General features: G+C 39.8%; 1 protein-coding gene across 6 annotated transcripts in view; it reads right to left on the reverse strand.

Moving 5' to 3' along the window:
• RAPGEF4 (Rap guanine nucleotide exchange factor 4) overlaps positions 1-18030 on the reverse strand; it is a 330697-nt gene that overhangs the window by 120844 nt on the left and 191823 nt on the right. The window contains exon 1 of one of the 6 annotated variants that reach the window (XM_027557516.1): positions 13711-13763. The exons of the other annotated variants lie outside the window; for them this stretch is intronic. Within the exon in view, the coding sequence (XP_027413317.1) occupies positions 13711-13755 (45 nt within the window). The 5' untranslated portion in view covers positions 13756-13763. Of the gene's footprint in view, positions 1-13710; positions 13764-18030 lie in introns of those variants that run through there. 6 annotated transcript variants of the gene reach the window in all.

Genomic DNA, 18030 nt, shown 5'->3' on the forward strand with positions numbered 1-18030 from the left:
TGGATGGTTAGTGATGTTGAGTATCTTTCCATGTGCCTCCTGGCCATCTGTATCTGAGAAACCTGTACGCGGGTCAAGAAGCAACAGTTAGAACTGGACATGGAACAACAGACTGGCTCCAAATAGGGAAAGGAGTACGTCAAGGCTGTATATTGTCACCCTGCTTATTTAACTTATATGCAGAGTACATCATGAGAAATGCCAGGCTGGATAAAGCATGCGCTGGAAGAAGCACAAGCTGGAATCAAGATTGCTGGGAGAAATATCAATAACCTCAGATATGCAGATGACACCACCCTTATGGCAGAAAGCGAATAGGAACTAAAGAGTCTCTTGATGAAAGTGAAAGAGGAGAATGAAAAAGTTGGCTTAAAACTCAACATTCAGAAAACTAAGATCATGGCATCTGGTCCCATCACTTCATGGCAAATAGACGGGGAAACAGTGGCAGACTTTATTTTTGGGGGCACCAAAATCACTGCAGATGGTGACTGCAACCATGAAATTAAAAGATGCTTGCTCCTTGGAAGGAAAAGTTATGACCAACCTAGACAGCATACTAAAAAGCACAGACATTACATTGCCAACAAAGGTTATCTAGTCAAAGCTATGATTTTTCCAGTAGTCATGTATGGGTGTGACAGTTGGACCATAAAGAAAGCTTGAGTGTTGAAGAATTGATGCTTTTGAACTGTGGTGTTGGAGAAGACTCTTGAGAATCCCTTGGACTGCAAGGAGATGCAACCAGTCCATCCTAAAGGAAATCAGTCCTGAGTATTCATTGGAAGAACTGATGTTGAAGCTGAAACTCCAATACTTTGGCTACCTGATGCGAAGAATGGACTCACTGGAACAGACCCTGATGCTGGGAAAGATTGAAGGTGGAAGGAGAAGGGGACGACAGAAGATGAGATGGTTGGATGGCATCACCGACTTGATCGACATGAGTTTGAGTAAGCTCCGGGAGTTGGTGATGGACAGGGAAACCTGGTGTGCTGCAGTCCATGGGGTCACAAAGAGTCGGACGCAACTGAGTAACTGAACTGAACTAACTGAACTGAACTTGACCGTCTGCATGTCTTCTTTGCAAAAAAAACATCTATTCAGGTCTTCTGCTCATTTTTTAATTGGGTTGTTTCCTTTTTGATATTGAGTTATATGAGTTATCCATACATACTGCATATTAACCCATTATTGGTTATATCATATTTTCTCTAAATCAGTAGGTTGTCTTTTTGTTTTGTCAAGGAAACCTTTGCTGTGCAAAAGCTTCTAAGTTTAACTAGGTCCCATTTGTACAAAGGATTTTCCTTAAGTTAACAGTCAGGAAACACATATACTTTTCCAGGTCATCCTTACGCACGTGTCACCGGCCAGTGTCAGCACGAAGAAATTAGCAGGTGGGATTCACAAAGTCAGAGGCATGCCTGGTGCAATCCTCAAGGGGCACAAATGGATGAAAGTCAGAGTTAGCTGAACCCCATTTGCATAGGTATTTTATAGAGACAGAGGGCCACAGCTGCCCTGGGTGACTCAGGGAAGCCTCTCCAAAGGCAGCAGGATTTGAATGAAGTTTTTAGGAGGATTTGATGGATGGACAGGGAGCAGAATGGCACTGTAGGCTGAAGCCAAAAATCATAGAGCAGAATTCAAGGTATTCTTGAATGCTTGAGTGCCCTAACCAGGCTGCAGCAGAAAACTGGAGCTGGAGAAGTTGGAAGAAAGTGCAGCAAGATGCTACATGTGAAGACACTATAGACTTAGGCAAAGACATTGAAATGTCAGATTATCAACTGCAGTAAAATCAAACACCGAGTTAATGGTTTTTACCTTTTTCATCTTTTTTTAAATTACAAAATAACACAAGTTCACTGGACTGTAGAAAAATGTTAATCATACAAACCACTACTCAAAGATAACTATGAGTAGCATTTTAGAATATTCATATTAATCTCTTTTGTTTAAGTGTGGGTTTGCTTTTATTTTTAACTCAATCATACCCTAGATAAAATTCTATATCTTCTAACATAATATTAAACCATAAACAACTTCACATCTTACTGCAAACTCTTTGTAACTATTATGGAAACATTCCATTAAATGCACATAGCATAATTTAATGGTTCTCCTGTCATTTCATCTTTATATTGTTTTTAGTAAGATTCTAATATAAATATGCTATGAATTTAGGTAAAAAGTCCCCCTTACTCATATTTATTTTCTCAGAATCAACTCCCAGAAGTAGAATACCTAAGTCACAGATTCTGGTTCCTGCCACAAACTGATAAATTATGAAGCCTGCATTGAAGGTAACTTTGGATAGGACGTTTCTTCTGGATAAACTTTAGAAAAATGATCTATCTTTGGCCTCTTGAATGTAGCTGTTGGCTTCTGTCTTAAGACTAATAAATATTAATGTAGGACAAATTAATCAGTTAAGACAAAGAATTTCCAACAGGAAAACACAAATACATTTAGCCAGGTTCAAAATACATGCTTTGCAAAATGCCTTAAGCCATTATTTTAATAACATAGCAACTCCCAGTTGGGAAAGGTAAGATAATTACCTTGAGAAAAAGAGTTCTTTGTCCTACTCCTTGAAATGGAAATTGTGCACTCAATTGACTTTTATACAGTCTTCTGTGTGTAGGTGTATTTATCTATATTGATTGGAAATTTTAAAAGTTGTTTGTTTTTTTTTTAAACCTCAAACAACCTAGTACACTAAAGCTACAAAATACACAATCTTGGCACCAGTACAGGGCAAGAGCATAGAGTGGCAATATGGTTAGTCTTTGTTATGCAAAACTCCTATAACAGCAAACACCTATTAATGTTTTCAACAAGCCCGTTAAGCCTTTACAAAGTTCATCAAAACAAAAATAATCAAAGGCCTAAAAGGCATATCATATAAAATATGAAAACCAGGCAGAAAAGTAACATACTATATAAGATACCCAGCTCGTTTCACATCTGGCTCATAAACCAGGTTCCCCAAACACGGCCTTTTTTTAAAATCAAGTTGCTCTAATGCAGATGATGTTTTTAATTAGATATGCAAACGGTGTATCTTAAAAGGTCAAAGAAATAAATAGCGTGATATATTAAACTTTAAAAAATTTGATTGCACTTACATTTTTCTTTCTTCCCCTCTCTGTATTTTTCTAATTTTCTAGAGTGTGCATAAGAAGAGAAAGAAAAACCTCAAATTTAAAACCTTACTATTACTGGAGGTATAATAAGCCGATGGAGGCTTAAGCATACTTTAGAAACCTGGAATTTCTACCTCAGGGTTATGGTTTTTTATTCAAAGTAATTTGAAAGGCTTTAGAAATACTTGAAACATCTGCAAATACAAGGAGAAGGAATCAAATGTTATTGTGTTCTTTTATTGACTAGAAACTTAAACTGTGGACATAATTTTTGGGGGGAAGTATAAGATGAGGATTACTGCTCACCCTCAGGACAGATTTTCACAATATCTCTTCAAGAAAGCAGAAATGTTTGGCTGTGTATCACAAAGCTCCAACAGCCCCTTGATTAAAGCTTTCAGCTGGACTGGGGTTAATCATTATAAGATTTAGTGATTAACTGGCTGTTTTGAGAGAAAGCACCAAGTATCTTGTTCCCATCTGCTTCAATTACATGAGGTTCCAGATTCTAGAAGGGTTGGGTTTGCAGCCATGAAATAGCCTAAGCGTGGGCAGGTAGTCACGACCTGATATAGTGGTGACACAGACTGCTTTGGGCACCCACCCAAGACAAACTCCACTGCTTCCCTCTTTTCTTGTCTCTACATCTATCTGGCATTGGAAACGCTACAACCCTCTGTCTTGTGCAGCTTAAAAACTAAAGAAACGATAAGCTGCATTTTAAAGTAAATCGCCTTTCCAAATAGAGTAAACTTTAATATGCTAGTGTCTTACAGTTTAAAATCCGAAAGAGATTTTAAGAACCAAAAGTTTTATTCTTTTTACACAACGGGGTTCCCTGCAGGATGCAGATGAGGGTTTCAGACTCTTTGTGACGCCATGCACAGTAGCCCACCAGGCTCCTCTGTCCATGGGATTCTTCAGGCAAGAATACTGGAGTGGATTGCCATTTCCTCCTCCAGGGGATCTTCCCAACCCAGAGATCAAATCCACATCTCTTATGTCTCCTGCATTGGCAAGTGAATTCTTTCTCACCAGCACCACCTGTGAAGTCCCAGATGTGGGTGAAGTACCAGAAACAGAGAAGAAGAGGAAGGGGACAGCTTCAGATATTCATATGTTTGGGCCAAAAGTGAGGGAAATACTTCTCCATGTGATTTATTCTTTGTATTAAATTATCTTATTTCAAAACTTTGCAAGTAAAATGCTCTGAATGATTCACTAGGCCTGAAAACACCATAAATAAATGGTCTGTTACCAACTGGTAACATCATTGCTTTTTCTGATTTAAGTAGTCACTTTGAGAACTATTTGATCATTAGGAGTTTAAACCTCAGAAATCTTAGCATGTTTTTAAAGAAGGAGCACATGGGAATCTTTATGAAGATAAAGAGCACAGAAAACCTTGAGACTACATAGTTCATATAAAAACTGTTCTCAGGATATACAGGCACACACATACTGGAGTGAAGGACAAGGCGGTGAAAGTGGTTTCCCTGTCTTGGGTTGCTGGATGGGAGAAGTTGTTCGCTTCTTTCCTCATCTCATAGGTTAAAGGTGTTTCAGAATAGGATTCCAGAAAAGAAGAGGAGGAAGGAAGCTTTGCAGATTCACCCTATAAGGGACTATTTTGGGCTCAGGAGAAGATAAGAACAAATATTTATTAAGTATGATATGACTTCCTTGGTGGCTCAGATGGTAAAGAATCTGCTTGCAATGCAGGAGACCAAGGGTCAATCCCTGGATTGGAAAGATTCCTTGGAGAAGGAAATGGCAACCCTCTTCAGTATTCTTGCCTGAAAAGTTCCACGGACAGAGGAGCTGGGTGGGCTACAGTCCATGGGGTCGTAAAGAGTTGGACATGACTGAGCAACTAACACATATGCTAAGTGGTGGAAATGGCAACCCACTCCAGTATTTTTGCCTGGAGAATCCCATGGACAGAGGAGCCTGGTGGGTTACAGTCCATGGGGTCACAAAGAGTTGGACACGACTGAGTGAACACTCACTCACTCACATGGATTATCTTACCAAAGTTGTATTTGATGAGGATAGGATGTTACTGCTTTGATGAGGTACTTGTATTATTCCCATTATTATATTATCACCTTGCTTATTTAACTTATATGCAGAGTACATCATAAGAAATGCTGGGCTGGATGAAGCACAAGCTGGAATCAAGATTGCTGGGAGAAATATCAATAACTTCAGATATGTAGATGACACCACCCTTATAGCAGAAAGCAAAGAAGAATTAGAGTCTCTTGATGAAAGTAAAAGAGGAGAGTGAAAAAGTTGGCTTAAAACTCAACATTCAGAAAACTAAGATCATGGCATCTGGTCCCATCACTTCATGGCAAATAGATGGGGAAACAGTGGAAACAGTGGCAAACTTTATTTTGGGGGCACCAAAATCACTACAGATGGTGACTGCAGCCATGAAATTAAATGACGCTTGCTCCTTGGAAGGAAAGTTATGACCAACCTAGACAGCATATTAAAAAGCAGAGACATTACGTTGCCAACAAAGGTTGTCTAGTCAAAGCTATAGTTTTTCCAGTGGTCATGTATGGGTGTGACAGTTGGACCATAAAGAAAACTCAGTGTCGAAGAATTGATGCTATTGAATTGTGGTGTTGGAGAAGACTCTTGAGAATCCCTTGGACTGCAAGGAGATGCAACCAGTCCATCCTAAAGGAAATCAGTCCTGAATATCCATTGCAAGGACTGATGTTGAAGCTGAAACTCCAATACTTTGGCCACCTGATGTGAAGAATGGACTCATTGGAAAAGACCTTGATGCTGGGAAAGATCGAAGGTGGGAGGAGAAGGGGACGACAGAGGATGAGATGGTTGGATGGCATCACCGACTCAATGGACATGAGTTTGAGTACTCTTGGGGTTGGTGATGGACAGGGAGACCTGGCGTGCTGCAGTCCATGGGGTTGCAAAGAGTCGAACACAACTGAGCGACTGAACTGAACTGAACTGATTATTTCCATTTCACAGGTGAGGAAATTGAGGCTTACAGAAGGTTAAGCCTCTTATCTTGGGTCACATGGCTGGCAGGTGGCAGCTTTGGTATAGGAATCCTCTAGTTAACCACCATTCTATCCTGCCTTCTATGGGTAATGTCCTTGTCCTTTTTCTCTCTGAAGTAAGACTGATTTTTTTTTTTACAAAGTCAATCTGATCATGTTGCTTTTCTACGTAAAACCCTTCAACAATTTCCCATTCTTCCTGGAATGAAGCCAAACTTCTTAACATTATTCTAAAGGCTCTTCATAATTTTCCCCTGCCTACCTCTCCAGCCTCATTTTCCATTCTCCTTCTTGTTCCAATTGCTCAGAATGCCCTCCCCTCAAAAATGTCAAAATCTTTTGTTTTACAGGTTTTGCTGCATCTATTCCTTCCTCTTATAACATATGGGTACAGGTAATCAAAACCACTACACAGGTATGCTGGAATTAGAAAATTAAATAGATGGCAAATGGTACAGGGCTTTCCTGACAGCTCAGTTAGTAAAGAATCTGCCTACAATGTAGGAGACCCCGGTTCGATTCCTGGGTCAGGAAGACCCACTGGAAAAGGGATAGACTATCCATTTCAGTATTCTTGGGCTTCCCTTGTGGCTCAGCTGGTAAAGAATCTGCCTGCAATGTGGGTAAATCTGGGTTCAATCACTGGGTTGGGAAGATCCGCTGGAGAAGGGAATTTCTACCCACTCTAGTATTATGGCCTGGAGAATTCCATGGACTATAGTCCATGGGGTCACAAATCAGATCAGATCAGATCACTTGCTCAGTCGTGTCCAACTCTTTGCGACCCCATGAATCACAGCATGCCAGGCCTCCCTGTCCATCACCAACTCCCGGAGTTCACTCAGACTCACGTCCATCGAGTCAGTGATGCTATCCAGCCATCTCATCCTCTGTCGTCCCCTTCTCCTCCTGCCCACAATCCCTCCCAGCATCAGGGTCTTTTCCAATGAATCAACTCTTCGTATGAGGTGGCCAAAGGACTGGAGTTTCAGCTTTAGCATCATTCCTTCCAATGAACACCCAGGACTGATCTCCTTCAGAATGGACTGGTTGGATCTCCTTGCAGTCCAAGGGACTCTCAAGAGTCTCCTCCAACACCACAGTTCAAAAGCATCAATTCTTCGGTGCTCAGCTTTGTTCACAGTCCAACTCTCGCACCCATACATGACCACAGGAAAAACCACAGCCTTGACTAGACGAACCTTTGTTGGCAAAGTAATGTCTCTGCTTTTGAATATGCTATCTAGGTTGGTCATAACTTTTCTTCCAAGGAGTAAGCATCTTTTAATTTCATGGCTGCAGTCACCATCTGCAGATATATTAGAGCCCCCAAAAATAAAGTCTGATACTGTTTCCACTGTTTCTCCATCTACTTCCCATGAAGTGATGGGACCGGATGCCATGATCTTTGTTTTCTGAATGTTGAGCTGTAAGCCAACTTTTTTCACTCTCCTCTTTCACTTTCATCAAGAGGCTTTTGAGTTCCTCTTCACTTTGTGCCATAAGGGTGGTGTCATCTGCATATCTGAGGTTATTGATATTTCTCCCGGCAATCTTGATTCCAGCTTGTGCTTCTTCCAGCCCAGCGTTTCTCATAATGTACTCTGCTTATAAGTTAAATAAGCAGGGTGACAGTATACAGCCTTGACGTACTCCTTTTCCTATTTGGAACCAGTCTGTTGTTCCAAGTCCAGTTCTAACTGTTGCTTCCTGACCTGCATATAGGTTTCTCAAGAGGCAGGTCAGGTGGGCTGGTATCCCATCTTTTGAAGAATTTTCCACAGTTTATTGTGATCTACACAGCAAAGGCTTTGGCATAGTCAATAAAGCCGAAATAGATGTTTTTCTGGAACTCTCTTCCTTTTTCCATGATCCAGCGGATGTTGGCAATTTGATCTCTGGTTCCTCTGCCCTTTCTAAACCAGCTTGAACATCTGGAAGTTCACAGTTCACATATTGCTGAAGCTGGCTTGGAGAATTTTGAGCATTACTTTACTAGCGTGTGAGATGAGTGCAATTGTGTAGTAGTTTGAGCGTTCTTTGGCATTGCCTTCCTTTGGGATTTGAATGAAAACTGACCTTTTCCAGTCTTGTGGCCACTGCTGAGTTTTCCAAATTTGCTGGCATATTGAGTGCAGCACTTTCACAGCATCATCTTTCAGGATTTGAAATAGCTCAACTGGAATTCCATCACCTCCACTAGCTTTGTTCGTAGTGATGCTTTCAAAGGCCCACTTGACTTCACATTCCAGGATGTCTGGCTCTAGGTGAGTGATCACACCATCATGATTATCTTGGTCGTGAAGATCATTTTTGTACAGTTCTTCTGTGTATTCTTGCCACCTTTTCTTAATATCTTCTGCTTCTGTTAGGTCCATACCATTTCTGTCCTTTATCGAGCCCATCTTTGCATGATATGTTACCTTGGTATCTCTAATTTTCTTGAAGAGATCTCTAGTCTTTCCCATTCTATTGTTTTCCTCTATTTCTTTGCATTGATCGCTGAAAAAGGCTTTCTTATCTCTTCTTGCTATTCTTTGGAACTCTGCATTCAGATGCTTATATCTTTCCTTTTCCCCTTTGCCTTTTGCTTCTCTTCTTTTCACAGCTATTGTAAGGCCTCCCCAGACAGCCATTTTGCTTTTTTGCATTTCTTTTCCATGGGGATGGTCTTGATCCCTGTCTCCTGTACAATGTCATGAACCTCCGTCCATAGTTCATCAGGCACTCTATCTATCAGATCTACTCCCTTGAATCTATTTCTCACTTCCACTGTATAATCATAAGGGATTTGATTTAGGTCATACCTGAATGGTCTAGTGGTTTTCCCTACTTTCTTCAATTTCAGTCTGAATTTGGCAATAAGGGGTTCATGATCTGAGCCACAGTCAGCTCCCGGTCTTGTTTTTGCTGACTGTATAGAGCTTCTTCATCTTTGGCTGCAAAGAACATAATCAATCTGATTTCGGTGTTGACCATCTGGTGATGTCCATGTGTAGAGTCTTGTGTTGTTGGAAGAGGGTGTTTGCTATGACCAGTGCGTTCTCTTGGCAAAACTCTATTAGCCTTTGCCCTGCTTCATTCCATATTCCAAGGCCAAATTTGCCTGTTATTCCAGGTGTTTCTTGACTTCCTACCTTTGCATTCCAGTCCCCTATAATGAAAAGGACATCTTTTTGGGGTGTGAGTTCTAAAAGGTCTTGTAGATCTTCATAGAACGGTTCAACTTTCAGCTTCTTTAGCTTTACTGGTTGGGGCATAGACTTGGATTACTGTGATATTGAATGGTTTGCTTTGGAAACGAACAGAGATCATTCTGTCATTTTTGAGATTGCATCCAAGTACTGCATTTTGGACTCTTTTGTGAATGAATGAATGAATGAATACTGGTTCATAAAAAATGCTAAAAGAAGCTGTCAAGTCATAATTCTCTATCCTTTAAAATATCCTGTAGGAATGAAGGTAATGGAAAGACATTTCAAATGAAGAAAAATGTTAGCAGATTTGTAGCCAGCAGATGTGTCTTACAAGAATTTCTAGAGGAAGTTCTTCAGTCAGAAAGGAAATGATACCAGTCAGAAACTTAGAACATCAGAAATGAAGAACAGCAATGTAACCAAAAATAATTCCAAAAAATGGGAAGGGGATGACGTGAATACTAACTTTTACAAGATATAGATAGCTGTTTGAAAAAACAATATTTCAGAGGAAATTCATTCTGTAATATTGTTGAGACAATATTAAAGTCCTTTAAAAAACTTCACTGAAAAAAGACATGAAACTATATATACAGTGTAAACAAAATTTTGTTACTATGTATTAAATATAGAAACACTTGGAGCTCTGGGTGGTGGCATTTATAGGAGATTTTAAAAACCAGTTTTATGTTTCCAAATATTCAAAATAAGCACTATTACATTCATGATCAGGGAAAGATAACCATGATTTTAAAAATTCACTGTCTTGCTAGACTTCATCTTAGACTCTCGGCATAAACATTTCCTTTTAGGCACACAATATAAGCTTCAATGACTCATCTGAATGTAAATTTGGCTCACAGACTCTAAAGACTTAGAATGAAATAGATAAAGAAGAATTCCTGTAATATCCTAGGACAAATAGGATTGCCACTATCATCTACTGGCTCAGAACCCACACCGAAGTATCTCAAAAGACTTAACAAGATCAAATCCTGTTAATTTCCACATCATACATGTTAAGAAGACAGTGAAAAAGAAATTACGACTCTGACTGAATGGAATGCATGGAATTTCTAAAGCACAATGCTTCCTGCAATCAAAGCTATTGCAAAATGTAATGTCAACATTATTCTCATAACTGCTTCTGTCCTATTTCTTCATAAACAAGGGATGAAGACTAACCCTCAAATGAGGTATTGATTGCATTATGATGTTATCTGAGTACACCAGAGGAAGGGGGCTGATTTTTTTTCTAGCAGTCAGCTGAATGTGCTCACTTGGGTGGGATAGTGAACAGCTACTATTTCCTGTCCCCCGTTCTTCCACGCATAGATAGCCCCATGGTCAGAGCTGAGCCCACAGTGGTATCTCACCCACACTGACTCAATATTGGGGTAGAGGGATCACATGTCCGTGTCCTTCCCCAAGGTTTTCTAACAGCAACTGCTGGGGAAACCCCAGGAATTCTTGGTGGCCATGTTTTCAGGCTTGAGGAGAAGTGGAAGCAGTCTCTGGCTTCTGTTATCCTGAGGTCAGTGCCATACCTGCTATTCCTGTGGACTTTACTTTTAAAGTGGCTTAAAATGGGTTCCTACCGCCTGTATCCTCCACAGTCTCAAGTTATACAGTAACTTAGTAACTGTATTCTATTAGGAAGGAAAACATTCACAGTGGTAAATAATGAAACTTTCACAGAAATCCTTTGGGTTCAAGGGACATGGTTCTTACAACCTGTGCATTATTTTGGTACTTAACTCCAATCTCTCTCAGTACTACATTCTGATATAATTATTCCTTTACTCATCTGTGTCCTAGGCAGTTTAAACTGTTAGGCTGTTTGCTCTTTGAGGTCAAGAATTGGTTTTATTGGACTTTATCTCCAGAATCAAAGTATGTATCTGCGTGGCACAGAGTAGGCACTTAATAAGTGTTGATTTTAAAAGAATTAAATATGATCATTTTGCCCCTATTATGGAATTACTTCATTCCCTCAAACTTAATTGGAAATTTGTGGCTAGGCTAGAAAAATTAATTTAGTTAAGAAAAAGGGGGCTGTTAGCCCATTTAGTAATATAAGAAACTATAAAGAGAATGATTAAACTAATTAACAAATTGTTTCAAGCAGGTCACAGCCATTTAAATCATATAGAAATAATTTGTGAGCTAAGTTACAAATAATATCCCTCTACCTATTCATTAAAGTGGGTCCCTGAGGATGTCAATTAAGTCACACTTTGTTAGCTTGATTCATTTACTATTTCTACTTGAAAATATTCCATAAATCAATCTGTTATTAACCTTCTGTTTGAAAGGTAATACCTGCAGTTATATACAAAATTTGCTCACAAACACAAATTCTCTTAAAAATCTACAAAATAAAACAGGGGTGGGGAGAGCCAACCATAATACAATTCTTGCTTATTTTTGTCTTATTTTTCATTCTTCAGATACATTCTAACTTTATTCATGCCCTAGGCATATGCTACTCAGTATAAATACCCCAAATCAAATCTGATTATCACTCTCTAATATTTATTATCATTAACTGTTGACTGGATAGGGGTATAGTACAAAAGCCTAATCACACCTCATTCCTGTCTAATACAGTGACCTTCAAACTAGGTCTCCAAATTCACTTCATCTTCAGTCTTTCCTTTCTTAGTTGTTTGAGCTGCATCCTTCTGCGAGGTGGGGCCAAGAACCCTGAAGTCATCCCTGACTTCTCCCCTCCTCTCTCACTTCACTTTTAACTCATTAGAAAATCTTACTCCATTTTCAAAATCTACCCAGAATGCCACACTTGCTACAACCTCCAGTGTAACCACAATATCTCTCTTTCTCCATGAGGTACCACGCTAGCTGCCTAGGAGTCAAAGAATTTAGTGACATTGCTATTTAAAACTATTTCCATTCCCTCTGCTTATTTATGTTTACATATCTAAAAACCAAGAAGTGGAGTAGAATTGATGTTAACCCCTTGCTGCCTATAGATAACAAATTCATTTTTAGGAAGCACCCATCATTCATTAATGCATTTCCAGTTATAATTTACTTTAATATTTAATAATGATTTCTAAAAATATATAAAATATTTATTTTGTTTTAGCAATTGTCTACTACTATTATTACTACATTGACAAGAAACATTTTAAAGGAGACTTACGGTCATTAGAAATTTTAAAACACCAAGATTTAAACTTATATACTTATTTTTGATACATCAAAGTACAGAGGACGATCAACAGAGACTTTCAGTCACAAAAGTACATTACAACATGCAGGCGCAACGTGAATCCTGGACAGCTCACATTTTGACACTTAACAAGAGGGAAAATTACTTTCTGTTTTAGACACTGTTACGTTTGGGCCCCATGGACGGAGGAGCGTGGTGGGCTACAGTCCATGGGGTCGCAAAGAGTCAGACACGACTGAGCGACTTCACTCACTTCACTTACTTATGTTTGGGTCTTTGTTAGTGTAGCTAAATCTGTTTATTGACTAATATGGGCATTATTAAAAAGTAAACAGGCCTGGACAAAGATTCATTACAATAGGATAAAATTCTATGGGGTAAATAGAACGGGTATATGATTGAAAAGAGAAAAAGAAATAGTACAACACTGACAACTGTTAAAGAAGAGTTTATTCATATATTTTTAAAGTAAGCAACAAAATCTTTCTCAACTCTGAGTTAAAATACAGCCATCATTCTATAAAAGCATGCTAGTCAACACAATCACTTCTTCGGAAACTCTGTTTGACTTACAGAATTGGAACTCAATGTCTTTCTAAGGACTTGCAGACCAGATACCCCTTCATTTAGAAAAGTGAAACTATGGACAACATATTAGACTGGAAGACATGTGTGAATGAATGGATGAATGAATGAGTTGGATATTTTGGCTAATTGGAGGTTCCCAAGTTCCAAGTCATCTTACAAAAGAAAATAACATTTACTGTCAATATTCCCATTTTCATCCACACGTTTTGTGCCATGTTAACTAAACCTTCAGCTATAAAGTTAAACAGGCAGAAACATTGGAATGGCCACCAGAGGGAGCCCAAGTGTTTTTCTGAATGTACCAGAGAGCACAGAGAAAAAGACAGAAACACACAAAATATGAACCTGGGGAGCAGGGACAGGTGCATATGTGGGGAGGGATCATTATCCGTTTCAGTAAAAAGAATATCTTGTTGAATGATAGTGCCATTTTTGCAATATGTTACAAATTCTTTTTCTAGGTGGTTGTACATTGTTATCTTTTGACAATTTAAATAGAAGAACTGGCTAAACATAATATTAAAAGGCTCACATACCCTAAAACTGGAAGGTGCTGGGTAGACTGCCATGATGACATCCATAATTCTCTCTGGGCCCCAAAACAATCCAGGCGCCTTCTTCAGCTTATCGTCTTACTCTCTACTCTCTTACAGCGCTTACTCTCTACCCTATTCATCTTTGCAGTCAACTTCGGGTGTGGTTTCCTCACTTTGTTTGGGATTGGGCTATCAAATTACAGCACTAAATCAGTGCTTGGTGTGACTTGGGAATTGTTCCTTCTCCTGGCTGAGCCAAGTTATAAGGACATTAAGATGAACAACTTTTCGTTTGGCATCCTGCTGTCTTCCCAGAATTAAGCACTGGACCAAGTCCTACCAGGATGCAAGAGCACCTTCATAAAGCTTCTCAGACCCAGTCTCCTCCCAAACTAGAAACCACTGGACAACCTCAGTGATCCCCACGCTAGGATAATGTCCCCAGGCTGAGGTTATGAACAAGGGTCTCATCTCATTTAGAATGAAGTTTCAGGAAAGCTTGATGTAATGTTTTATATTTGCAGGCAGTGGTCAAGTTTGGGAATTCTCCCCCTGAGTTATCTTTTTTGATCTCCCAACAATCCTTTTGCTGTGGGTGTCAGGGAATCACCATTTTATCGATGAAGAAACTGAGGGTCATATACCTAAGACTTGTTCAGTCTTGCTGGTTATTAAGTGTCAGGGACAGAAGTCAGTATACCTCTGAGGGCACAGATTATAACAATGAACAAGTATTGAATCCAGTCATACTAGTGTCTTCTGAGACAAATAAAATTCTCCCCTTCCTTTTCTGTCAAACTATAAGTAAGTAGAAAGCAAGACGCAAGCAAATTTAATGACTTTGCACCTGTTTTATTAGTTATTTTCATGGTATGCTTTCCTAAGTTTCTTTTTCATGTTCGGATGGGGTAATTTTATAATGTATGCAAATAAATTAGCAGAAACCAAATTAAATTTCACAAGGTTAGGTCCTCTGCTGAATGCTGCTAGATTTAACATGTTGATTAATGCCTTGAATATGGAATCAAAAGCATTCTTATTAAACTTGACAATGATACCCAATTGGGTGGGGGTGGCTGGCACTTAGGAGAACTGGAATGAAATTTAAAGTGACCTTGACAACCGGAAAAGGAAAAAGAGGTCAAAATTCAATAGAAAGCTTTGTAGAGTGATTCATTCAAGAGAAGAGGGGGGAAAAAAAAAACAAAGGAGAACCACAGAAATCAGAGAGCACTGACTGGGCAATTATAGCAAAAACGGAGCTGGAGATCAGAGTGAACAATAGGCTTCAAAGGCACCAGCTCTAGATCTGTCATTTCTAAAAGGAAGGCATGATATTGGGAGGGACAAATAGGGGGGAATTCAAGCTGATTCCCCAACTACATTTAAAAGAGATCAACCTTTACGGGAAAAAATATGGTGCTTTGTTGGAACCCTGAAATGCCTGAAGCTTAGAAGCCAGATACTGACAACTTTGCAAGGTCTCCTAGCAAATGAGAGTCTGAGATAATGAAAAGTTTTTTATTTTAAAAGATTCTGAAAAGTTCTGGTACTCTCTTCCTTTGTTCATGCAACGTTCTTCTTTCCCTTCTACAGGGGCAACATCTACTTTCCATCAAGAGGGCATGAAGGCTCTTCCTCCTCCTCCAGGAGGCCTGCCCTGAGCCCTCCCCTTCTGGGAACCCCACTGACCCCTGGTGTCTCCTGAGAGAACTTAGCGGTGGAGGGCTTCACTTGTGTCATTTCACTAGTCTTCCAGGAAGCCCCCCTGCTTGCACCTACTACTCCTACACTGCTATAACTCCTACTCTGGAAATGGGAAACCGAGGAGTGAAAGCTTATGAACTGACATAGCCACCTTCACTTGATTAGTAAGCAGCAGAGCTGGACTTGACTCAAGCCTCTGAGGCCATGCCCTCACGCCACACCCGCCCAACCACGTGTGCCCACAGCACGGCCCTGTGCTTGCTGTGTTCACATGCCGCCTCCATCCATCTGCAGCTCACTGAGGTGCCACACTTTATTTTCAGAGCCCCACGTGGGGCTTGGGATGGATCAATCCATATGCATTCAATGAAAGGTTTTCAAACAATTAGATGGCATTCTATGGGAATTTCTGAATCATTCTTTGACTGAAGGAAAACAGAAAATAAAACAAAGTCGAAGAGAATCTACACATTTATAGAAACTGGAAATCAGAATTCTGAACAAAGCCAGATCATATTACTAAAGTGGTGTTACAATTTTCTTTTCAAGGAATTCTAAAGAATGCAAATTGTTAAACATAAGTTTATAATACCTCTGTACATGTCTGTAAGTGTACACATGTGTATATATGTACATCTGTAGTGTAATTTTATCTAAAGGTAAGGAGAACTATGACCCTCAGAACATGACCCTCAGTTTCCTCATAGATAAAATGGTGATTCCCAGATACCCAGAGCAAAAGGATTGTTGGGAGATCAAAGAAATAGAGGAAAACAACCACAATGGGAAAGACTAGAGATCTCTTGAAGAAAATTAGAGATACCAAGGGAACAATTTCATGCAAAGATGGGCACAATAAAGGACAGAAACAGTATGGACCAAACAGAAGCAGAAGATATTAAGAAGAGGTGGCAAGAATACACAGAAGAACTACACAAAAAAGATCTTCATGACCCAGATAACCATGATGGTGTGATCACTCACCTAGAGCCATACATCCTGGAATGTGAAGTCAAGTGGGGTCTAGGAAGCATTATTATGAACAAAGCTAGTGGAGGTGATGGAATTTCAGTTGAGCTATTTCAAATCCTAAAAGGTGATGCTGTGAAAGTGCTGCACTCAATATGCCAGCGAACCTGGAAAACTCAGCAGTGGCCACAGGACTGGAAAAGGTCAGTTTTCATTCCAATCCCAAAGAAAGGCAATGCCAAAGAATGTTCAAACTACCACACGATTGCCCTCATCTCACATGACAGCAAAGTAATGCTCAAACTTCTCCAATCCAGGCTTCAACAGTACATGAACCGTGAACTTCCAGACGTTCAAGATGGATTTAGAAAAGGCAGAGGAAACAGAGATCAAATTGCCAACATCCACTGGATCATGGAAAATGCAAGAGAGTTCCAGAAAAACACCTACTTCTGCTTTATTGATTATGCCAAAGCCTTTGACTGTGTGGATCACAATAAACTGTGGAAAATTCTGAAAGAGATGGGAATACCAGCCCACCGGATCTGCCTCTTGAGAAATTTGTATGCAGGTCAAGAAGCAACAGAACTGGACATGGAACAACAGACTGGTTCCAAATTGGGAAAGGAGTACGTCAAGGCTGTATATCGTCACCCTGCTTATTTAACTTATATGCAGAGTACATCATGAGAAATGCTGGGCTGGATGAAGCACAAACTGGAATTAAGATTGCCAGGAGAAATATCAATAATCTCAGATATGCAGATGACACCACCCTCATGCCAGAAAGCAAAGAAGAACTAAAGAGCCTCTTGATGAAAGTGAAAGAGGAGAATGAAAAAGTTGGTTTAAAACTCAACATTCAAAAAACTAAGATCATGGCATCTGGCCCCATCACTCCAAGGCAAATAGATGGAGAAACAATGGAAACAGTAACAGACTTTATTTTCCTGGACTCCAAAATCACTGCAGATGGTGACTTCAGCCATGAAATTAAAAGACGCTTACTTCTTGGAAGGAAAGTTATGACCAACCTAGATAGCATATAAAAAAGCAGAGACACTACTTTGCCAAGAAAGGTCCGTCTAGTCAAGGCTATGGTTTTTCCAGTGGTCATGTATGGATGTGAGAGTTGGACTGTGAAGAGAGCTGAGCACCGAAGAATTGAAGAGAGCTGAGCACTTTTGAACTGTGGTGCTGGAGAAGACTCTTGAGAGTCCCTTGGACTGCAAGGAGATCCAACCAGTCCATGCTAAAGGAAATCAGTCCTGAATATTCATTGGAAGGACTGACGCTGATGCTGAAACTCCAATACTTTGGCCACCTGATGCGAAGAACTGACTCATTTGAAAAGATCCTGATGCTGGGAAAGATTGAGGGCAGGAGGAGAAGGGAATGACAGAGGATGGCATCACCGACTCTATGGACATAAGTCTGAGTAAGCTCTGGGAGTTTGTGATGGACAAGGAAGCCTGGCATGCTGCAGTCCATGGGGTCGCAAAGAGTCAGACATGACTGAGTGACTGAACTAAAATAACTGAAAGAGAACTATAGAGTATTTTAATATTATCAACTCAGGGGAACATGTTTGACACCAAATAACTATTAGAAAAGAATCCAAATTCTAAATGATCGGTAATCATT

This window comes from Bos indicus x Bos taurus, chromosome 2 (assembly GCF_003369695.1).
Source record: "Bos indicus x Bos taurus breed Angus x Brahman F1 hybrid chromosome 2, Bos_hybrid_MaternalHap_v2.0, whole genome shotgun sequence".
NCBI classification, from domain to species: Eukaryota; Metazoa; Chordata; class Mammalia; order Artiodactyla; family Bovidae; genus Bos; species Bos indicus x Bos taurus.